The sequence below is a fragment of the Porites lutea genome, chromosome 12, assembly GCF_958299795.1.
Source record: "Porites lutea chromosome 12, jaPorLute2.1, whole genome shotgun sequence".
Classification (NCBI taxonomy): Eukaryota; Metazoa; Cnidaria; class Anthozoa; order Scleractinia; family Poritidae; genus Porites; species Porites lutea.
The window spans coordinates 3,285,513-3,310,382 of record NC_133212.1 but is presented as its reverse complement, the minus strand read 5'-3'; the positions used below and the strand labels follow the sequence as shown (position 1 = coordinate 3,310,382).

The window sequence follows — 24,870 nt, the reverse complement described above, 5'->3', positions numbered from 1 at the left end:
GCGAAGGGAAACGTTGCATATTTAGTGACTTTTGCTTTATCTACTCGGGTTAAATGAGCCTCAAAACGTCCTAAACTGCACCTGGTTTCCACGGCAAGCATTTTTCCCCTGAAATGACGTTACATCTTGGTTTGAGCCCACTCTCGGCCCAGCACTCTTAAAACTATGAGGGGCTTGACTAAACGAAGAACTGAACTTCGCCCTAAAAAGAAGAAATGTGCTCAAATAAACAAAATACTTTTTTTGAAGTGGTCAATGCTTTATTAAAGACACGAACTGACCAACAAGCGATGTAGACTCTTTAAGAAAAATGAATTATTTTCGAAAGTTTCAACAGTGAGACATAACCAAGGCATTAATATTTGTTATCAAATCATTTGGTTTTTTTAAACTTGTTTTTTTCCTCTAACGATCTCGCCCCATGAACATAGCAAGGCAAAATATGTCACTGACCACTCTTTGAAATCTACGCCAGTAACGGGGTAAAGTAAACTCTATTTTTTAATTGGAATTCAATGAATATAATTTTACGTAAATAAATACAGTAAAACCCCGCAACTAAGAGCATGGATTTTAAGAACCTGTTAGGCTAAAATTTGCCCGTTAAGCCCCCTCTATATAAGAACCTAATGTTTAGCCTCAAATCTGAAACAAGTTCTAAAATCTATGAAAAAATTCTGTACACCTGGGCAAGTAAGATAAGACAACTCTGGAGACATAGGTGCCTTATCACTACAACTACAATGTAATGGTATGCAGGTTTTATATGAGGAATAAGCTGAACCACTAAATATTCTTAAGGTACGGAAAAACTGGCAACAAAAAACGTGCAACTTGTCTTGCAACATTGCTGCAAAACGATTTGTATAGCGATGTTGCGCGTTTTACCACCAGCATAAAACCTGTCTTGCAACAAATCAGGTTGCTAACAGGTTTGAACGTAGGTGGTAAAACGTGCAACATCGCTATAAAACATCCTCGCAACATAAAACCTGTCTTGCAATAAATCAGGTTGCTAACAGGTTTGAACGTAGGTGGTAAAACGCGCAACATCGCTATACTAATCGTTGCAAAACAAGTTGCACGTTTTTTGTTGCCCGTTAATTTTTCCGTACCTTTAGCTAAATAGTTTTAATATAGGATAAACTTGTGCTAACTACCATTTATATAAGAACCTGTTTAGGCTAACTTGGAAAAATCCAGGTTCTTAGTGACGGGGTTTTACTGTAATCATCTTGTCTATTCTTTGTTGTATCCGTTTTTGACATCATTAATTGTTAAACATGGGGCTAGCCACATTGAAATTCATTTAGGGTGTTAAACACCACATAAAATTCATTTAAACATCCAGCCCTCCCCAAGAGTTCTAAAAACGCAAATATTGATCTTAAATGCCCGTCGAAGCTTTTATCTTTTTAACAAGTAGATACCTTTAAATGCGTCTATACTCTTTCTGAGATTCTAAAACTGTTACGCGGACGTTTAAGAAAACAGAACCAATAGGAACAAATCAGACGTTGCATAAAGTTTGCATTTTTAATTAAGTACTGGAAGTCTGGACATCAATTACCGAGCTGGAGCTTCTATTCAAATTCAAATTTCCTCGACACCTAACAATTCTAATCCTAAGACCGCCATGTTTAAGCGAAAAACAAATTGTTATCGCCAGGTTAAGATTCGAACGATATGTTACACATAAATCACCATGCCTGGTTTCAAAGAGTAACAATGCGCAATTCAGAGGAGAATTAATGAAAATAAGCGGATGGTAAACTGACCTTGTACTGGTAAGTTCACTACTCTTCTTTTTTTCGTGACATCGCTTGTGTCGCCTAGAGCGAAGTATTATTTTGTTTCGTAGTAAAAATGTAAATTGAAAGCAGACTTAGGGGGAAAAACTAACCTTAAGGCAGCAACATAAAAATCAACAAACGAAAAGCAAAGTTTCACGCCTAACACTATTTCAAAAAAGAAGACAAAAAACACCATTGTAAAAGGTCTATTATTATGTCTCACATTCATAATTTTTTTCTGTGATGCATAATTTTTTCTTTGATGACTTGCCAGTAACCGAACCTTATTCCGTTTACAAAACTCCACCAAAAAAAAGATCGGAGCTATAAATTTTTCATAATAGTAGGAAATTATTTAGCCCCGGAGACGATGTGGAGGCACAATATCTGTGGTGAAAAACGCCTGCTATCTAATCGTTTCCACAAAAGCGCTAAAAAATGGATAAACCACATTTCGAGCTACTTCGATTTTTTTCTTAAATTCTGCATGTTGTTATTCTCAAGATAACGTCAGATTAAGACATATGTTCTTGTTTTATAGCATGTAATTAGAAATACTACTACTGCGACATAATCAGCTTGGTTTGCATGATGAAGGCTCCTGTTGTAAAGTCGCGTCTTGTGTGATTAATATATCGCTTTCTAATAAGAATTTTTAAGGAGTATTGAATTTTATTATTAATACTTTCAAAACAACTCAAAGGCCCTAGTAACCTCGACCTAGTAACTTCGGTTTTCATATCTTCTCGTTTTGTAGCATTTTATCGGAGAAAGCTCGGTTGCTTAGGAACTTTCGTTATAAAACCCGTCAAAATAGGATTACTTAAAAGTCTTTAAACTTGAAAATCCGGTTTTTGCTCCTGCTAAACCATTAAGTTACCACATATAGTTTTCCTAACCAGTCATTTCATCTCAGGGTTTATGCTGAGTAACAACAACGTAAATAATTGTACTTTAACAAAAGCACAAGACACAACTGATCCATTTTGGTGTATAGTGAAAGAAGTTAGAAACTGATCTTACAGTGTTAGTGGCTTGTCTTGCCTATGAGGCCAATGCGGTGAACTACAATCACTCAACCTGCGGACAACATTATTTCAAAGCTAAAACTACAATTTTAGGGTAAGGGGTAAGTCAAATTTACTGATCAAAAATTGATAACCGAACCGCTCTAAAAATATGGATGCCAGGTTGTATGGAACATGGTGAAGCACTGATAGCACTAATACATGAAATTCCCAAAGACATCGTACTTTGTTTTACCAAATAAGGTAAATTATTGAGTGTTAGGTGATAAGAATCCTGGAAGAGGACTAGTGGGATTGATTTTAAAAAAATCGCTTCTATAGACACATTTACTAATAAAAGGTCTTGACAAACACCAAGACGACAATTAACGATTCCACTGGAAGCATTTGCAGCCATGCTTTTCTTCATGAGCATACAGAATTGTTTGCAGGTCGAACGGCTTTTAAGTGAGGCAATCGCAAAAAAAAAAACAGAAACGACCTTTAGAAAGATATGACTAATTATAGGCGCGGGCGGCTCGGAAGAAAAAATCCGAGTAATTCCAACAGGAAGTCGAACCTATGGTTCAAGGCCATCGAAAGTATTGTTTAGCCCTTTCTCAAATATAATCAACAGTGACGCGATGCGGGGTGCTCAGTACGATTCGGGCGATTGTAATCGTCTGGATAGAAGTGAATTCTGAGTCTGGTAGGCTGGTTTCTTTACAATCTTCTGCATCGTTTCAGTTGCCCCAAGGCGATTAAGACAATCCAGGCAATTATATGATCACGTTTCTGGGCTCTGACGTTGAGCCCTTGTCTCATCCTTGCACATCAGTTGGAAAAGGGGAGTAAAAGAACCCGTTGTTCGTAAAAAGTATGGTACGTAGGCCCCACTGTCATAGTTTATCTATTGACTTGCACCGTCATTGGTCTGGGTGGGCGAGGTAAGATCAATAAAAGAAGGAAGCGGCTGAATAATGCGCCTTTACATACAGACGTCTGATGTCACCTCTCTGGCCGGTGACAAAAAAAGATCCGCCAATCATAAAATTCAGGAAGCTAATGACGAAAATCCTTTGCGTGACCAGCCTCCATATGGATCGTATTCCTTTACTTAACACGTAAAAGGGGCTTCATAAAACACCCCAACTCGTTCATTAAACTACACTTAAAAACATTTTCAAATTGAATTGTATTAAGAAATAATACAATACTCCTGATAATTACTTGTTCTTAAATACGTGCGTCGAATTTATAAGGCAGTTTAAATTACAAAAAAGCAATGGAAACACTGGAGCCATAGTTTGCTTAATCAATTACTTAATTGCATGTTTAACCATTTACAATTACGAAAATACACGTAAAAAGTAAAGAACTCGACGAACACCTGCCGCCCAACAAGCCAAGTTGTTTGGCTATGGAAGCCACTAGAAGAGTTGAATAACCTTAAACAAAGTCAACGAGACGCAGTGTAGATTTTTCGAGAGCCACTGAAATAGTTTAAAAATGTTATAGGTCGTGGCCTGCAAAGGAAACAGAGCTAGGTTCAGATAAAAAGTGTACTCCATAGGGAAACAGGGCTGGTTGACCAAAACCAATGACTGATTGAAGTTACACTATCGTGTCTCGGTGATAAAATGACATTATGTCATTACAGGTAAAGCTGAATAATCACAAGTAATTGAACGTTTTTTTCGGCGTGGGGAACGCATCAAAAGCCATTTATTTCCTTTTAGTAGAATGTTCGAATCATTTATTATCATATCCAGGAAACATCAAGAACATTACAGTGCCAATGAAGGCTTAAGAGAACCACGTACTGTTAATCTCGATTTATTTCCGTTTTCATTACGATCGACAGGTACATCTTTTAACACTCGCCGATCGCCGCGCTGATCACGTCTGCACTAAGCCATCAAGAGTATGTACAATTTTGTTAGATAGTCAATACTGTTAACAGTTCAGCAACAGACCGGCAAAAAGCATCAAAGGTATCTCTATATATACTTTTTTATTTGTTCAAATTTGAAAAAACCTAAAAATGCGTTTACGGCAACAAAACGCGCCATAGCATAAGACATACTAAGTATAGACATAGTTAATTTATCCTCGAAGAGCTTAGGAGTTGTAACCCGTTAAAACACTCTCGTGGAAAAAAGACGGTCGAAAAAAAAATCTAACGAAATGTTAGTTACAAGGGAATCCTTCAAATATATACAAATGCAGGAATACTTGTTTACACATAAGAAATTACAATGAAACATTGAGCAAAAAAACCTAAAGACGCATAAAGTACAACAAGCAAAATATTCCAGTTTCGTCGAGAAGTACTTCGAATAAATGCACTGCTCAAGCCCTTTGCATTTGTCTCTGACCAAAGACGACAGCAAAAGATATGGGATTTGGGAAAGTTCAGGCTACCTTTTCTGACATTTGCGTTTTACTTCTGACTCAGAATTAGAAGAAAGCTAAATTGAAAAACGGACCCACGTTTTGAAGTTATACTCTCCAAGTTGGCGAAAACCAATAAAACCTGTGGTAGTTTACAATGTACTCATTGTGTCCATTTCACATGGTACTTTTAACTTAGTGCATAGATTTAACTTTTGAGTCAGTGGACAAAATTCTATAGAGTGACCATTCAAAATATGAGGAAGCAGTTTATGTTCAAGGAAAGGTAAATGCATGCATCCGAGAGCGTGTGATTGGATTACCTTTCTAGTTCTAAGAACATCATTATTATGGTGTTGAAAGAGCATCACTTACATACACAGTCATTTATGGACACATGAAATTTGGGAACCAAAATCAGACATTAGGATTTTGGAAACAGATTCTTTCGTTTTACTACAATAACAAATTTATTCACACACATATCAATTCCGTGACTGAATATTTTTATAACCTTTTTTTTCCTTTTTCCAAGAGGCTTTGGCAAAATATCAATCGCATACAACTCGTGCAAAAGTAAATCGTTCACCTAGAATAGTTTTGAAGTGTTTTAGTTTTACAAGTCATTAAACCCTGAATAACAAACACTATAGGCTAAAGGTCTCAATTTAACCCGCATTAAGACGATTTCATATGTTTACTTATTTGATGTTGGACAATTTAATACTGTAAAACGCATGAAAATCGTACACGCTTCAAGCACGAATCAAATTCTTCTAAATGGCCGCCACCAAAACGCATAAGTTGGGAGAAGAGGTCAAAAGATCACTGTCTGAAATCTCATGAATTGTTTCCTTAACAATGCTATGACACTGTGAGGAGAAATTTGATACTGATCACTACTGGAGCTTACTGGGTTAAAAGCTTTCACTTTCAAAAACATCTTTCTTGCACAAGCACATGTACTATCAAGATAGAAAAAACATGTTTGAAAACCAGCAATAATTCATATCACTGACAATCTGCTGTTGGCTGGGGGTCAACACGGAAACCACTAAATAGGGACTGTGGTTTTGTCATTTAAGTTTTATTGTTAAACAACTTATTTCAAAAGGTAAATCAAACACGTCATGTAACTTACATAAGTGCGTTATCGCTTTTATAATCTTGAAGAAAAGTGAACAAAACGCGCCAGCACTAGACGTATACAAAAGTGCCGCCCAGTAGCTTTCATCGTAAATCAAACTAAAAAGTAGCTGTTTCAAACACAGCCTTAAACGTTAACTCAAATGTGTAGGCTAAATTTAACAGTTTACATACCGAGAAGAAAATGACAGCTCGAAAAGAATGGCATTTAAATAATGCAAAACGAGATATGCGGGCATCTTGCGAAAACGGATGTCGTTTTCTTCTTTAATAAGGGTTCTTTACCAACGCGGTTCACGAAACTGATTAGATCAGTTCTTCCCAAACTTATTAATAATTGAAAAGGCACGGGCAAAGGAAAATCTTTCAAGCTGACGTGTTTAGATATCTTATCAAAACCTTGTCATTTTCGCATCCTTCAGGCCTCCTCTTTAAGTAGTAATACCAAACACGAAACACGACGGAGTTTCGTCACATTATCAAACATTTTAAGTTCGTCATAAATGCTCTGCTACGCGTCGTATTCAGTTTCAGCTCTTATTTTTAGTGTTTGAAATCTTATGAAACACTGTGACTCGTGTTGACTTATTACATAATACATGATCATCGCCATAATTGTCAGTTTCCAAATTTCCACACAACAGATTAACATCCGAAAATGTTCTATACCAAAATATTGACGCTTTTAGTATCGAAGTTGCCTATGGTGACATATCAGTGCATCACATCTATGATGTAATCATTTACATGAAACCTCTTTTCGAGTGCTTTTGTGATTCCCAGTATTTTTCAACTTTTGTTTGAATTTCGATCTTTAACACTATCGTCAGTGAGAGGGTGTAAAAGGTGAAAATGATTAGTAAATGCCTTCCCTACAACGTGAATTTTAGCGACAGACTGTTATTCAAGGCAATTCAAGCAACGGCGAGGACGACGACAGTGAAGCGTCCAGTCGATAAAAAAAATAAACTTGCGTCCTTTCAAACTTTATTGCGTCTATCTTGGAACCCCTCAATTTGTCATATATGAGCGATTTTTCAAGGATCGAGTCGAATTCTTTTGAAAGGACTTTATCCCGGTTCAAAAAGAGAAAGGACAAGTCGTCATCGTATATTCACGTGCTGCATAAAACGACGCATTACGAGCGGTTTCACGTCGTAGAGTCGTGCAGTGGACGCCAAATAAAATTGTACTAAAAAGGGTGATTCACGTTCAGAGCCAGTGTTGTTTTGCTCATAAAACCAATTGTTTATTTTTTGACGTTGTCATTGTCGTTGTCACGGTTGCTTAAGCTCCCTATTAACAAGGAACGACCATCACTCTTCACTGCCAAGAGCGGAAAAATGTGACAAATCCTAGTTTGATGCCGTGGTCACAGACGAGACTGTGAAATCAGAGACCGAGCAAACATTTTTTAAAAAATTACGTCTTTACAGAGTCCCACGGCTATTTTTTAATCAAAATCTTAACCTTAAGCTTCAATCCCTTGATACATTAAGGCATGTACTGCAGTTTTAACTATTTATTTTCTTGACAAAATGCTGCAGTGTGACTACTTAAGTGAAACCCAATTCTAAGCAAATTCGCGTAGTACTATTTGTCTTTCAAAATGAGTGGGTCCTTTTCTGTAAACTGTGTGTGAGGCGCGATCGAGGAGAGCATAAAATCGCTTCCTGCTACCTCCGGTCGAGTTTGCATGCACTGCGCTAATGAAAAGACAAAATAATTGACAACCTCTAAATTCCATGCACAGTCAGAATTTAGTTATTTAGTTTCTTAATTTCCTTTTATCCTTAATCTCTTTACATCTGGAAGGTAAAGGCAACTTGAAAAAGAAACAAAAGCAACTCTCCCCTTTAAATTAATGAAGACTCTGTCAATAATCCATACTAATCGTGAATATTCAATTCCAGGTAAAAGCCTTTTGTATTATTTATGTCTTCAGTTCTTTACTATTTTATCGATCTCTTTCTCCGCGCCATTTGCCTCAATTTTAGCACCTTTCAAAGGATGAATAAATCTAATTAATTTCCCTCCACACATTTGGTAAATGAACCTTGAATCTTAGTATATGCAAAACTATTTTACACACTTTACTCCAACTGAAAGCTATTGAAGAAAAAAAACACGCGGATAGAAAAAAAAAAAAAAGGTTAAAAGCCTTTTTCATCGTTTCATTGGACCAATCGATTTAACGTTTGTTTCAGGCGCGGCACTCAATTAGCAAACTGGTGGTTGCAATATTATTGTACACAGTCGAAGTTATTTTCATATATTTAAGCCAGCCTCACGGAACTTTACGAAACATTAAAATATTCTTCCGGGGGATGCCTCTGCACCAGTTTTACTAATTGGTTGATCGTGATCTAACGTGAAAATTTTCGAATTATAGTGCACGTTATATGAAAAAAGACGCGAGAGAAAAAGGTATTCTTCGTGGTATACTAATTTTAATTTACTTCATTTAATTTTTGGTTAGTTTAGGCATTTATTATTTTCAATCAGTGTTCTAGTTTTGGTCGATTGCGGAGAAACTATTATCAACCTTAATGATCGGAGCAGTTGGGATTTTCGACTGTTTTTGATTCCTGGTAGCAATTTGTAAACAATCCATTGTCTAAATCTACTTCTTTGCTGCAATATTTACGAGTTCATGGATCTATTTAAAAAGTAGAATATTCAAAACTGTAAGCGAACGGTTCAACGCAGTCGCGAACTGAAACCCAGATTATTGTTTCTTTATTTCTCTAGCAACGCGTCGGGCAAAGTACTTGGAGATAGCTTGATAAATTTACGTACAATTTTCAAGCCAAATTTGATGCGTTAATGAAATTATCAAGGCAAGCATCTCGACGAGCAGTGCTTAGCCTAAGTTCACCTGCGCGTGTCATAGAGTGAGCAATACAAATACGACCGCATCTGAAGTGTTGTTTTCAATCTTACATCCCATAGGGTATCTAGGAGAGCCGACTTCAAGATTAGCTGCCGAGTGATTTGACCTCAGAAAAGAACAACTTGAAACACACAATTTTTTGCTCGTGGAAGAAAAAAATTTGGAAGAAACAAAGAATACTATCGGATATTGTAGCTGGACTTCGAGCAGCCGGTCTTACAACTGATAACTTCGCGAGTTATACAGGATGGGCACAACTTCACAATTTGACGCGTCCGACAAATCGAGAATTTTGATAAACGTTGGAGGATTTCGGCACGAGACGCATGTATCAACACTCAAGAACATCCCTGACACACGACTTTATTGGATAGCAGAAAACGTTTTATCAGACAGCTCGGAAAAACGTGAGTTTTTCTACGACCGCCACCCCGGCGCGTTTACACAAATTTTAAATTACTATCGAACTGGAAAACTGCATTATCCAACGGATATGTGTGGACCAATGTTTGAAGAGGAGTTGGGTTTCTGGGGAATCGACGAAAAACAAATGGAGCCGTGTTGTTGGGCAACGTATACGAAACACCGCGAAGCAGAGGAGAATTTAAAGGAGTTTGTGGGTCCCGTGTTTGAAGATATACAACAAAATGACCTAGAGCGCTCTTCGTCTGATATCTCTGGCATTAATGAACGAAAGGACAATGTTTGGAAAAGAATACAACCAAAGATTTGGAATATTATGGACGAGCCGCACTCATCGCAACTGGCGAAGGTACGCTGTTTATTCTTATTTCACTCTTCTATATTTTAGATTATATTATTATATTTTTTATTACTTTACTTTCCCCCATTTTACCACGAAACATTACAAATGCACAAACTTCCGACCTTTTTTAATAGCATTATTGTTAACTTTTGGCTTTTTGCGGCTTACGTTTCAATAAAACTTATTTGTGGTTTTCGTTGCGTACCAGGGAAAAACCAGACACTCCTCAAAAAAATCAAGATATGTCAATGGCAGTAAATTCAATTTAAATTAAAACCCGTTTTTCTTTATTTCTATCAAAATTTAAGGAAATAGAGCTCTTGACTGTGGTATCAACGCCCCAGGCGGCTAGTTTCGCTGGAACCGTCTCATTCAGATTGCGAAAATTACGCCCGCAACAATCAATCCTCAATGCAAAATAGTCTAATCTTTTTTTTTTTTTTTCAAGAATAGGTTCCGAAGATAAAGATATGTAGACTTCGTTAATGATGTTCGTTACTTGCCTCTCGAACTCGACATTTCTTTGAGTCGCTCGCCACTGTTTTCATTTTTTTCCTTTATAAACGAAGACAAAAGATCAACCTTTATTTTTCTCAGCCAATTCTGAAAAAGCATTTTAAGATTGAACAGTAAACAGTAAAATCTCTTTATTTACTTTTTTTCCTACAAAGCAAAGACCAGGATGCAACTATAACACTTAAGCGTGTTTCAATGCACTCTTTGGGTGGAAATCGATAAATATTATCCGGTTTGCACATTTGGCAATTTATAGTAAAGATAATGGAAAAGAAATTGCTTTATTTCGCGAAATGCGGTCTGGGTTGTAAATATCACCAACGAGGCAAACGTGTTCTTTATTAAGCAGGGAAAATATGGAACGTTCCCACTTTTCAGAGAAAAAAAAACAAAGAAGTTTAGGATATTATAGGCGTAAACATTGGATGCATTATCAAAGTATAAACGCATTAGGCTCAGGTAGTGAGAGTAGAGCCCAATTTCCTCAAAATAAACAGAAAGATACTTATAAGAGCGCCATTACAAAAAAATTCATTAAACGCTATCGCAAATATGCGACAAGCTAGCTCTTGTTACCATCAAGCTATAAGCAGGCGGTTGATCGGAAAACGAATTTGACCACAAGAGCTAACATCATGGCGGATGTATCTCTAATTAACTATCGCTAATATAATTCAGGTTTTTAAAGCAGTCAATTTGTTAGCCAATAAGAACGCACAGTGAAACAGGTGTTGTTTACGTCACTAAATGTAATCGACGTTATTAATTGTATTGTGTTGACTTGTTTGCATTAAAAGCGCCGCGCTTAGAGGTCTTTTGTTCGCGCGATTAAATGCGCTAAAATTAAGCGCTTTCAGTCTCGATAAAGACTGCAAAAAATCCTCAAATCTATTGAGCAAAACATTTAAAAAACAAAGCACAACATACAATTGAATAGTAAGTGTAAATCTCGCATTCAGGTTTCCAAGGGCAGAGTCAAACATCAAATCATTCCTTTCAAATTTTAGCAAAAAGCTTCCACCGGAAAGTGCCTGTCATAACTTTTCTTTCGATGGTCTCACATCAGGATTTATCAACACACTAAGAAGTTTTACATGTAACCACCATATACAGTTTAATGAAAAGCATAGCGAAAGACAAAACTAACAGCAAAACAGAAAAGTAGTCGGGAATTGATGACTCGGACTAAGACATAACAACCAGATTAGCCACTTGAAAACCCGAATTTCCGGAAAAATACAAGGTTTAAGACCATCTCAACGTCTCTTTTAATATTTCTGGTTCCAATAAGACATCATCCCACACACTTGTGAGCTAAACTTGTCATAAAATCTGGGATTTAAAAATTGAAATTCAGAAATTACGAGAAGTCTTTTACGCAATACTTACACGCAGTTTTTTTTTCTGAAACTGATTCGTTCTGGAAGTTAACAAAAACCGAAGCCCATATCACATTAAAAGGCGCAGGGATAAACATGCAAAAGCTATCTTTTTAAAACCGACTAATCTTAACCTTGTCATTGACAGAGTAAGTGACAGAGTCTTATAGGGTGGTTCTAACTATTGAGTCTGAGGACAAAATCCTATGGTGTTACCATTCCAATGAAACCTCTTCAGCAGTACTTTCACGTGGTACTATTTATTTACTATGTAGTTCTAACTTTTGAGCCTGTGGATGAAATCCTATGGTGTTACCATTCCAATGAAACCTCTTCAGCAGTACTTTCACATGGTACTATTTATTTAGTACGTAGTTCTAACTTTTGACTCTGTAGATGAAATCCTATGGTGTTACCATTCCAATGAAACCTCTTCAGCAGTACTTTCACATGGTACTATTTATTTAGTACGTAGTTCTAACTTTTGTGTCTGTGGATGAAATCCTGTGGTGTTACCATTCAAATGAAACCTCTTTCGCAGCACTTTCAGATGGTACTATTTGTTTTGTATGTAATTTTAACTTTGGAGTATATAGACAAAATTCTATGGTGTGACCAGTCAAATAATTAATGAACCTCTTTAGCAGTACTTTCACATACTTTCCCCTCTCCCCTCTTGGTCTTTCTTGGTACTAAAAGGAACCACCAGCCGAGTTAATTATCGGCAATCCCAGGTTCAACTCCACAGCCATGCACAGAAATCCCCTCTGGCAACTGCAGCTTTTACTCATCTTACGTTTCATTTAGATTATTTGTTTGTGATTTTTTGAGAGGAGTGTCAGTAAAAAGCTAGAGAAACTTGGTGCACTTACACTATAAACAAAGATTTGCATTTTACATTGACATTGTAATTCAAGGTGACTGTGACCAATTCTTCTTCTAAAAACAGTCTCTTTGACTGATTATCAGTATCGCCTATTGCCTCTTCCAACACCACTTTCAAGAATGCTTTTCTTTACTATGCCGCCATTCCCTTCAAGCTTATCCCCAACAAGAGTTCACCCTCAAAATACCCATATGGGTACATGTCTGTGGTTCCCATTGGGTTCCTAAGTTTAAGACTCCCCATCTAGAATGGGGTAGCCTGCAAGTATCAGAGCTTCCATTGGGGTTAGGAGAAAGGAGAAGTGAGATCTCCCCTTTGAAATAAATAACTTCTGTTATATTTGCATTTCTAGCACTAATGCTAGTGGGACCAAGCAAATAGCCTGAAACAAATAATCTAAATCAAATTTAACAGGGTTACGAATCCCAACTGGCAAGAGGCAAACCAGCTGGCTATTCACAAGCGTGGCCAAGGATATGAACTCGGATAACCGAGAGCAAATCCAGATAGCGGTCAGGGTGGTACTTGAAGTCAGGGCCCCTGAATTGTAAGTCCAGCACTTTAACCACTCAGCCACGTTGCCCTCTCTTTTTTGCTATTTTCTTCACCCTTTCCCCCAGAAATGCCTGATACCCGAGCTACATGTAAGAACAGGGTATCTTATTTAACATGTTTCCCAGATCAGGGTATAATGCTGAACATACAGCAGTGTTGTGGGGATTTTCAGGGATAATGAAACAAAAAATTCACATGTAACATAACATGGTTAAGAATCCCAACTGGTAGGAAGCAAACTAGTTGGTTTTTTTACAAGGTCGGCCAAAGATTTGAACTCGGGACTACCAAGAACAAATCCAGCCGGCAGTCAGGGTGGGACTTGAGCTCTGGGTCTCCAGATTACAAGTTCAGCTCTCTAACCCATCAGTCACTCTGTCTTCATTAAAGAATGATCTACAATGAGCATTAAAATTTGGCCTATTTCCTGAACAGGGTTCCGCATAATTTTAAATATGCAATTTTCTTGCCTAAAACAAGATACAAATTTGAAGACAGGGCATCAGTTGTTCAATTTTAATGTTAGTGCCATCCACCAGACAAAGTAGTACCCAGAAGGTAAATATTAGGGAAACCAATTGTGTTACACAATGGATAGAGATTTATCCAGTGAATAGCATTATCAACCTTTCGAATAACTGGGGCTTGTCAATAAATTTCCACCTACATCTACCCGAGCACCCAACCTGAGCTCAAACTGCATGTAACACCCCTTTTTGGTAAGAGAATGGTAGCAGTACGCTTGGGTGTGTCACATCCACTTTAGTACTTTTAACAGTACAAAGGGCAAGATTCCACACCACCCCATACATTTATACATTTTATCACTTAATTTCTATTCATGTTTTTCTACTTTTATAATTCTTGGTTTGCAATCACATGACAAGGCAGCCATGTTAGTGGTCAATACGACAGAGTTTTTCTCAAAGAATTTATATGAAAATGGAGTTTACTTCCCACAGGCCGCCACTTGCAAACCAGCAATGGAATACAAAAAAATTAAAAGATGGTGCAAACTCAGCTGTGTATAGGGCCATGTATGGATTTTAATACCTTGTGTAATGGCGTGACCGCATGCGTGACACGCCTAGTGACGCTGATAGTATGCATATTAGGTGTTGTTATTTTAGAACGTGCTATGTTGTATCAGAACGTAGGAAGTAACGGACGCGAGCAGTAATTTTACGAATTGATTGTGAAACATGTAAGATGTAAGCCCGACATTAAACCTTGAGAACACTGTATTTTTTTAGGGGTCGCGCAAGCAAAGACACGCTAGGTTACTTGAACTAGCGACTTCCAGACAGAGAACTGCATCACAAACCACTTACATAGCTTGATCGGAGGGAATGCATATGTGATGTTTAGTTAAACTATCACCACCTATTTTGACCCGTTTGAGCAGCAGTTTGTAGAAAATACGAATCAAATCCCTCGTGTGCAATAATTATATTTCAAACGGACTCAAATAAAACGACACATAGATTTCTTACCACATTTTGAGCCATTGTTCCAGCGACACATCTTCGTCCGGGGAAATCACGCCAGTGGCACATCAACACAGAAATCCATATTACAAGTAACGAAGCGGGTATTTACCCACATAAAACTGTTCCCTGCGTTATTTTTTCTTTTTTTGTCGATTCAACAAAGTTCCTGCGTATTTTTTGACGTTTTGGGGGTAGTTTTGAACAGTGCTTTCAGCTGAATCTTTCGCAGATTCAAAACAATCCCGCGCGATACCCCATGACTATGTAACCGCTCCATTTAAACTTTGTAACCTCACCATCCCATACCCAAAAAGCCTGGGATTGAGGATGGTAGCCCAATAAAATTAGCCTGTACCAGGCTCTCAGATAGTACAGTGGGAACGTATTAAAACGAGCAAAGCGAAAATAAGACTAGCACGACTTGGGAAAGGGGGCGGTGGCGGCGGGAAAAATGGGAGAGAGAGCCTGTTAGCATTTCTTTAACGACCCTCTTCCGCCCATTTTTGTCACGTCCGGATTCGGCTGTCAAAACTGTTAACACTTCAGTTAGCTACAATCATTCTCAAGTTTCTCGCGTGAGCATTGCACGCGACGCGAATTCCTTGTGCGATGTGTGGAAATTTATGTCTTCGAATTCGTTATCCTGTGAGAGCATCCGTTTTTTTGGCCCTAGTTTATAGCAATAAAAGGGGGCGGTAAGTTTTTTCCTCTGATGGGTATTGACGTTATGCTCTGGAAGGTTCTACATTGTCACTGAGCAAATGTGACTTTAGCCGCTTGTTTCACACTGAGAGGTTATGGCACAAAAATCGATTTACTACGGCGTTGGTTTCTGGTCGGCAGGATTTGCCCTCTGATGAGAGAGCATTTTCTTTGACCTCTAATTAGAAGCGTAAAGTTTTTAATTGCGGCTGAATAAGGGTTTTAATTTTCTCCAAAGTGCCTTCTGGATCTGACTAACTAAGTGATTTTCTTTAGTCCGTGAATTAATGTAATATTTTTCTGCAATGTTGTATCACGCTGGGCCCAGCTCGTTAGTTTTCTTTGCAGAATGTTAAATTATCACGGATAGTGATTTACAGATCCAGAATTATAAGAATGAAGTGCAGCTTAAACTTAAGCTACATCAACTAAGGAGAATTGCATTGTGACTTAGTAAACTCCAGCTTGATAGTGTTTCTCTGAAAATAGTGTGAGTCTTTTGACTGGAGCGCGTAGTTTCTCCCTTGGTAATAGCGGAATATAAAGCTTAACAGTCTTTGGACTGTTTTGTTATTGCCACTTTGTGATCAACCAGGACTCCGGATTACCGAAAACAATTTCGCACTTTCCTTCTCTCGCTTTCTTCGCGTCCTCCTTTCCCTCTTCACCGATGCCAAATAGTTGCGGCCGGACATCCAAGCTTTTTCAGTTGTTCCACTTGGTCTCGCATTATAGATATCAGCGGCGAAACGACTATTATCGCAGAGTTTTCTAGGATGAGAGCAGTTTTAGCCAAGCGTGGGAATAGCTGAAAGAATAAACTTTCGCCGAAACCGGTGGGCATAATACCGAAAACATCTTTACCGCGAGCCAAGTCGCAGACACTCGTCTAAAGCACAAGACAACGCGGATTCATGAAGATCACACGTGCGATTCGCGTTAGCCATCTTGGTGATGACAAACTAATGACCACGCTACTAGGTGATGATGTTAACTGTCACAATTGACCAATCAGAGGGTATATCAGGAGCTGATATACCGGAACAGGCCGTTAAAAAAAATGCGTACAGGCTCCGCCGCCCTGTCTCTCCCCAGCCCTTGCGCGTTTTTCTCATTTCTTATTACTGAACGACTTTCAACCACCATCTCGGAGCCTGGAACAGGCTAAATAAAATAGACCTCTTTAGCTTGTTTGTTTTTGTTTTTGTTTTTTTGTTTCCAATGAAAGTCATGCGATAATTGGATAACACTCTAGAGAACTGTTGCAGTCAAATTTCGGACCTTCATTGGGAAGCTAAAGATGTCTATTGGTTTCCTCAGTATTAAAACTAAGAAGGATAAATCACTTGCCGTGTGGAGGGTAAGGCGCTCTAAAATATGAATTAAAGCAATAATTCCAGTTTCAGTGACAAAAAACCCCTCGCGTTAACCCTCGTCGCGTAAAGTAGGCTATCTCATGATCCCTCTGGTTAGAGCTCTTTTTTACTGTCCTTCTATGTAAAAAAGGCTTTTACACAATTATTAACACGCGAAACGTGCCCAGCGACGAGGAGCAAGGAGAAACGGCTGTTTTCGCAGGCTACACAATCATTTGCTTTCTATTTTCTTTCACAGGTTGTGTCATATCTTTCTTGTTTCTTTATAAGCCTGTCTATAGCTGCATTCTGCGTCTCGACTTTACCTGGAATTCGAGAGGAGACAAAAGGAGAAATTATGGGACATCAAGAAGGATTGGCCGCTCTTGAAATCGTCTGCAGCAGCTTTTTCACCCTGGAATTCCTGATCCGCGTGACATTTTGCCCGAAGAAAATTGAATTCGTTAAAAAGCCCATGAACTGGATTGATTTGATATCGATTTTGCCATTCTATGTTGGGTATTTCTATCATGATAATATGGTGAAAATGTTTCTTGTAATCCGAGTGCTGCGATTATTCAGGTATGGGATTACTCCTAGTAAAAGCGTTTTTGAGCGACGCACTTTAACCTAAAATGAGGTTTTTTGCCTTTTTAACAAACCTTAACGCTACCTAATTATTACAGCCTAATAGGGGTGGCGAATGGCAAAATCCAAGACTCGCCGAGACGCCGAGAGATCCTAGTTAGAAATCCGAGCCCGAGACTCTTTGTTGAAAAGTTTGGAGACTCAAAAAAAGTAAAGACATGCAAAAACGAGACTTCGAGACTTATCAAAAACGCTTCCGAGATTTCGAGATCCTGCCAAAATTTTCCGAGACTCACGTTTTTCGAAGTACCATTCGCCACCCCTCCTAATGTAAATCTTTTATCTCATGGAGATAACTTGCCTGAAAATTTAGGAAAAACTGCTCCCAAATTGTAGTTTTTATCATATGAGAAATAATATACAACTATCCTCCGAAAGTGAATAGTGGTGGGTGTGCATGAAAATAAATTTCTACCCACCAGTAAACACCGACAAGCCACGCTTTCTTGGTATTTGTTTGTACGACTGCTTCATTAATCGCTAAAATTTCGTCTTCAGAAAATGCCTCGAAGTCAGAATCCATTTTGGCTCAGGTCGCAAAACAGTGAATATCCAAGGATATTCCGAATAACGGCAACCAATCAAAACGCGCGAAAATTGCTATTCACTGATTTGGTAAATACCAAAGACATTTATTATTTATTATTATTATTGTTAGAATGCAAAGTCCACTTCCGGTTAACGTGCGTCACTCTCGGAACTAACCTGTGGCAGGCGTAAAAAAGGGAGGGGGAGGGGGAGAAAAGCCCTCCCTTTTCCCCTTCCTACCACTCCCCTACCCCTTTAAGCGTTATTTGAAGTTTGACTTTTTGTTTTTATTTTTGGGGAGTGAGGGTGCTGCAGTGGTGGGAGCTCTCGCCTTCCATCTATGTGGCCCGCCAAGTCCAAATCCCGGCGACGTTGCGTTTGTTGTTCAATGTTAGTTCTTTTCTTTGCTATGAAACGGTTTTCTCCGGGCACTCCGGTTTTTCCTTCTCCTCAAAAAACCAACATTTCCAAATTCTAATTCGTCCAGGAAACAGGTAAACGAGAAACCGCTATACGTGGATGCCCTACCTCTAAATCGTTATCTATTTTATTATTTTTATTGTTTGTTTTTTTTTGTTTTTTGTTTTTTTTTTCTCCGTTTTCTTTCGTCCTGTACTTTTGTTCTTCACAGTAGCTAAAGGAATCAGGGTTTGTCAAAATTTAAAATATAATGCAACAATGCAAGCGTCCGGGAGCGCCAAAGTCAAAAGCGCAGCATTTACAGCCAGTCAATTGATGTCATGGTTGGGATTAATGAACAGATCTTAGAGTCGTTTCGCGTGTGTGATTTCGCTGAACCAAACAATGATGTCGTATTTGTTTATTCACTCAAAGAAGGCCAGTTCTACGAGCTAATAGGTGTATAAACACTTTTCATTTTTCAGGTTTGTGAAACTGTCTTACGGGTTACAAATCATGATTCACACACTGAAGGCAAGCTCACATGAGCTAGTTCTCCTCTTGCTGATTCTTCTCATCCCAGTTGTCATGTTCTCTAGCATAGTTTACTACATTGAAATCATGATCGACGAAAAATCCGAGTTCAGATCCGTTCCACAGTCATTCTGGTGGTGCCTCATTACCATGACAACCGTAGGATACGGTGACCTTACCCCGCAAACATGGCCGGGAAAAATCATCGGTGGCGCATGTGCTGTCTGTGGCGTGTTGATCGTTGCGTTGCCAATCTCTGTCATCGGCAGCAACTTCAGCTTGTACTATGCGCATGCGCAAGCGAGGCTCAAGCTTCCGATGAAACAACATCGTTTAGTGCTTGGGGGTGTTCCGGGACTGTTAACAAAGCACCAGGAACTGAGCTCCCGTAGGAAGAAAAAGTCGGCCGCAGTGCCAAGTATCGACCCAGAGATGAGCATGGTAACCGAGCGCACCTCGCTCAGATCTTCGATGCCTCACAGCCCTTTGCTGGAACTGCGTAGGGTCTCAAATAAGCATGCGCATGACTCGGAAACAGAACTGGTCGGAGAAGAGGATGAGAAAGGTACCACATCTCCTTTGCTGAGGCCCAGTCCTCAGATGCAACCGAGAGGTGAGAAAGAAGGAGTCACCCTTTGTAAAGATATTAAGACGGAATCCATCAAGAAATTGCGTAATCTTAATTTTCTGTGGACAAAAACCCTTGTACTAGAATGATTTAAACAATATCGCATTCTCTTTTACATTTTTCAAGGGCTATAGTTTTAATAAGTTATCTGTAATAACAAAAAAGAACATTTGTTATGAGAGCCCGAGAAAATAAATGTCAAATTTTACAAAGTTTCAGAAATTTACCTGCGTTTTCACAATTCATGTGAAATTTGACGTTTATTTTCTCGGGTTCCCATGACAAATAGTCTTTGGTGTTATTACTAGTGACCTCAGTAGTTTCTGGAAAACAGCTACTCTAGGATAGAGGGGATTTGGGGAGTTTACTCTAGCATAAGGTAGCAAAATTCAGCTGAACTAGCTCTGGTATAGGTTAAGGGTTCCAGGGTCCCAGCGGCACATCCCCACCCAGAGATTCCTAAAGTAGCCCCCCCTCCCCACCCCCCGAGAGTTTACGCTGGAAGCTCCCTAACGGTTGACAATACTCTTTTTTTTGCTATCAAATTGTGACGGAAGAAATTAAAGAAACGTATTTATTGGTAAATAAGGGATGCTATTGATCGTTGTGCACCTTCAAGTCCACAAAAACATATAACAAAAGAGTCTGGCCGAGTTCATAACTGTTCCACTCTATTAATTATGCTGAAGGGTCACACTAGAGAGGCCTTAAAAGCCATTAGGGACTTAAAGATCCAAAGACGCGACAGCAACGAGAACGTCGCTTAAAAGTAAATTTGCGTTGTTTCAGTCTTTATGGCGATTATTCCTACTTACCATGCTTACTTACTTTTCCAAATGTACGTGAACCCTCCCGAATTTGAATTCCAAGGGACCATCAGGAAGCGAAAGATAATTTCGTCGTTGCTTGTTTACGTTCTCCGTACCATAAAACACGAAATTAGGCATTTTCACGTCGTAATCATTGTGCAAAAATGACAAAGAAATGTACAAAAGAGCGTGATGCACGTGCAAAGTTGTTGTTTTGCTTATTAAACCTATTGTTTTGTTAGACGTCCTCGTTGACGTCGCGTCGTTCACTTAAAGTCCCTAATTTTTTTTGAGTGATGCACGACAACCGGAAGTTAAACCTTTTCCCTTGTTTTAATACGCCTTGACGATACCAAATTTCTATTGCTAAGTGTCTTTACTCCTACAGAAAAGAATTGCCCGCAAAATCGGGCAAAACCACTGCCCAAGAATGCAAAACGTCCACTTTCGGTTAACGTGCGTACGTCCACTTCCGGTTGACGTGCGTTGGTCAAAAACTTCTTTACCACTGAAGAACAAAAGCCGTGACCCTAGGTTAACAAAATATGCCCCCTTTACAGGCCAACTGGACAAAGTCATATATTCAAGGAGAAGACCACGGCGAACATCGGGGACGCTGCAGCTTCCACGTCAATCCGTCCAGGAAGAAGTTGAAGAAGGAGAAGAAGTGCAGCAGCAAGCTAATGCATTGTCACATGACCTATCACGTGCAAATCAAGTGACCACCGAAAACCAAAACAAGAAATTTAGCTGCAATGCAAATCCTTCACCTGAACGGCCACATTCAGATCGGGAATCAGTTGCCATGGTTCAACCTTTTTGCAGGGCGCATTCTCCGATTGGAAATAATCTGAAAGAAAAAGATGTTCAGAATACTGTCAAAGCGCAACCGGATCCCTTTGATTCCTTGGAACGTTTACAAAAAGACAATATTCGTGCAAAGTGGTTTCTTCAAGACCCGAATTCTCAAGAACCTACAGGAAAAGCCACCCCAATCATAGTAAACGGGGATATAAACTCACTTAATTCATCGCAAAGGCCTTTACTAGGACAGAGCCCAGGGTCAACCGAGGAATTAGACAGCAATCAATTATATCCCATAAGCCCACTAAAGAAACGAAAATCCTTTTCGGACTCTCTTTTGTGTACGGTTCCACAAGATGAAGATCAGAGACAAAGAGACGATTTGGTTAATGGCTTGCCATCTGACCATAGCATAGATGGAGGAGGAGGTCCAGTCAAACTCAATTCAAAGGAAAACATTTCTCCTAACTCACAGAGAAAAGGATCCCCTTTATCCAATAAAAAGGTAATGAATACCAACGGACCTTGCAGTAAACATAGTGACGAGGAGACAATTTCGTCTCGTAATAGAACTACGACACACCCATGTTATGATCCAATGGATTTTTCAAAAAGAAGACGGAACGCCGCGTGTACAGTTGGAATCTTGCCTCCCTCTGAGAGAGGTAGTGAGAGTGATTTCTTGGAAACGAATATTTAGTACTGTTTAGGGTGTGGTTATGTAAATACTATAGGTGGAGAAGTTAAATAAACAATTTTGAATGCTCAAGTTCAAAATCACAAAACGAATGGATATCAGAAGAATTATATAATATTAGGGCCATTTATACGAGGCAAAATGAGACGCGTTTTTCATCAGACGCTAGACTTGCTACAAGTCGACCTCTCATAAGTTTTAAAAAGTTAGCGAACCGAGCTACAATATAATGTATGAGGTCGCTCAGCGACCTCGCGAGCGACGAAGTCTCGAGATCGACTTGTTTCGCCTGGATGGATTTGAGTCATATTATAAATTCACGCGGGAAAAAAGTGATTGACATATGTGAAATATCACTCACTGTCCTATTGGTCAATGGTCATGACGTCATGGGTAGAATTTTCGACAGGTGAATTTGGCGCCAAACAGGTATGAACAGTCCTTTAAAATGGAATAACCAACCCGGAAAAAAATAAAGGACCTCTTAGAAAGTCTAATAAGACGCGTCCTGATTAAGACGCAAACTATCTCGTAAGACGCGTCTTATCTAAGAACAGTTGTTAAGGGCTGTTCTTAGATAAGACATGTCTTAGCTATATTTCAGACGAAATGTGCCGTTTGTACGAGATAGTTTGCGATTTATGTAAGACGCGTCTCATTTTTCCTTGTATTAATGGCTCTATTGTTTACAGTTGTTTATAGTATTCCATTGCGGTCATATATCTCTTGTCATTTATATTGGAGGAGAAAGTTCCTCCTGAATTACGAAGTTGACACTTTCTTTCAGAGCAATTTACCAAAGAAATAAGAAGCACGTTTCAAATCAATAAATGCATTAACAAATTTTTCTTGGTTTTATGGTGTTGGTTGATTCCAAAGTGGGGTCCCCTCTTAACAAAGGTCCGTTTTGGTCAGAATCTCTGCGATGCTTTGCATTGCATTATGGCGACTTCAGTTATAGACAAATCTTCAAGATGGTGCTTAAAGTGCTTTAATTTATAAACAGTTCAGAATTAAATCAAGATACTCAGGGTTCTCAGAAATATGAAAAATAAATTTTACGTTGTTGTTATATCCGTTTGTTTAGTTCTGAGACTCACGCTTTGACAAGAGCTTAAAACCCACCGAACAAATACATAACAACAAATTTTAACATCTTCTTTAATTAACATCGAGCGTTTTTCTCTTATTTTGACCTGTTTATTAAAACAGGCTTGATCGCTCATTTAGATAGGCTAAACTCAGGTCAACAGTTCGCACTAAGACCAGTGGGTGGTAAGCCTTTGGGAACAACAGTTCGCACCATTAACAGTGGGTGGTATTCCTGTGAAGTGACAGTTTATTTGAAAAGAGGTTTCGCCTTATAATGTACGGCGATTTCGACCAAGAAATTATTGTCTCTTGTGTGGACATATTACTATATGCATTAAATCCGTGATCTTCCGTCGTAAGAAAGCTATCGAGCGATCGCTAATCTGCGTGTTTTCATCGATTTGTCAAAAGATCGAAGTGATCATAGCATATGACACAAATAAGCCACAGGTGATCAATTGCCTGTTGTGCAGTTTGCCTTTAAAAACAATTTTTAATAACCAAAATGACACCTTGAAAGGCATATATAATGGGAGAACGGGGTATAACTTAATGACCCACCGGTGATCACGCATCAAGGGCAGATAAAATACCGCGTTCAATTTACGAACCGACAGGTGCAGGGAAGTTGCCGTCAATTTATGCAGGAATACATCTTTCTCACAATTGTTTATCTAACGACTCAAAAAACCTTTTAAGAAATGACTTTTTGATTTTGCTAGCTACAATTATATGGTATATCTACGAATTTTTTCTTACAGTTGAGGTTATTAATTCTTAAGCTAAGATAAGCTTATTGGCGGTCAGTAATGTTGAAAAACCAGGATCTCGACAGGTGCGTAGGTTTGTCTTAATTCGGTCGTGTTTTATTTATTCGCCCGCCAGTCATGAATATTTTACCATTTGTAGTCATTCGTGACTGTTGTGTGCCTTGACTTGCTCTCAGAGTTTTCAGTCTATTGAAGGTGACCCTGAACTGAATCTTAATTGCCGAATGCAAATGGCAGTCTCTCCAAAGTCTAAACATATATTGGTACCCATTGATGATAAAGAACATTGCGTTCGGGCTTTTGACTGTAAGTAAACTAAGCAGATAGTATTTACCGCAACGCTGCAACACATGTCAACAAATTCACAAACTAACAGACAAACCAAATTAACTGAACGGCTGACCGTAGATCACGCTTGACTTACATCCAAAAACTGCAAGCAAAATGTTATAAGATGAATCCTCCTAATGTATTTACAATATGCATGACATGCTAAGGCAAATTGGGCAGACTTATCGACAGTAAAAATTCACCATTCACCGGAAAAACGGGGCAAAGACAATTTTGTCCCCGATGTTTTCGCCATGTGTTAACGCGTCGCCATGCAGATCTAATTTGTTTTTCTTCAGCTTCAATTTTTGCTGAATAACGTTGGTGTTGCTACAGCGTTAGAAACAGTATTCAAACTGAGATTCAGTATTATTTTCGTTATATGTCCGTACTTTAACTAGAGACTCGAATGTTGTTGAGGGTTACCTACGTCAGTTTCGTTCGGTTGTATCTAACAGGAAAAATTTTTGTAGCGCTTTTATGTAAAACATCTTTAATCCATCTACAGCTAAGGAACTTTATATTGTACTTTCATGTATCAGCAATGACCGACGTTAGACAAGGAAAGCAGAGGGCGTAAACATCCACAGAAAATTGAGCTAATAAACTAAAGACACTGATTAGTTTTTTTACCATGAAAGGCTCACATTTGTACTGTTATAATAAACCTGTCTTTATTTTTTTTTAATTTCGATTCTTGAGTATTGCAAGGGATTCCTTGAACTGCTTTTAAAATGCACGAGACAATT

At 38.7% G+C, this 24,870-nt stretch overlaps 2 protein-coding genes across 2 annotated transcripts in view; both read left to right on the top strand.

Annotated features, from left to right (window-relative positions):
• The first annotated feature begins 4,661 nt into the window (after window positions 1–4,661).
• LOC140921693 (voltage-gated potassium channel KCNC4-like) lies at window positions 4,662–22,944 on the top strand. The gene is made up of 5 exons (XM_073371703.1): window positions 4,662–4,794; window positions 9,293–10,005; window positions 17,142–17,464; window positions 18,943–19,604; window positions 20,989–22,944. The coding sequence occupies exons 2-5, from the start codon at window positions 9,481–9,483 to the stop codon at window positions 21,930–21,932; spliced, it is 2,454 nt and encodes an 817-aa protein (XP_073227804.1). The 5' UTR covers window positions 4,662–4,794; window positions 9,293–9,480; the 3' UTR covers window positions 21,933–22,944.
• Window positions 22,945–23,957: 1,013 nt separating this feature from the next.
• The window catches only part of LOC140921477 (uncharacterized), a 6,314-nt gene continuing 5,401 nt past the window's right edge, over window positions 23,958–24,870 (top strand). The window contains exon 1 of the mRNA XM_073371480.1: window positions 23,958–24,097. Coding sequence (XP_073227581.1) covers window positions 24,016–24,097 — 82 coding nt within the window. The 5' untranslated portion in view covers window positions 23,958–24,015. The remainder of the gene's footprint in view (window positions 24,098–24,870) is intronic.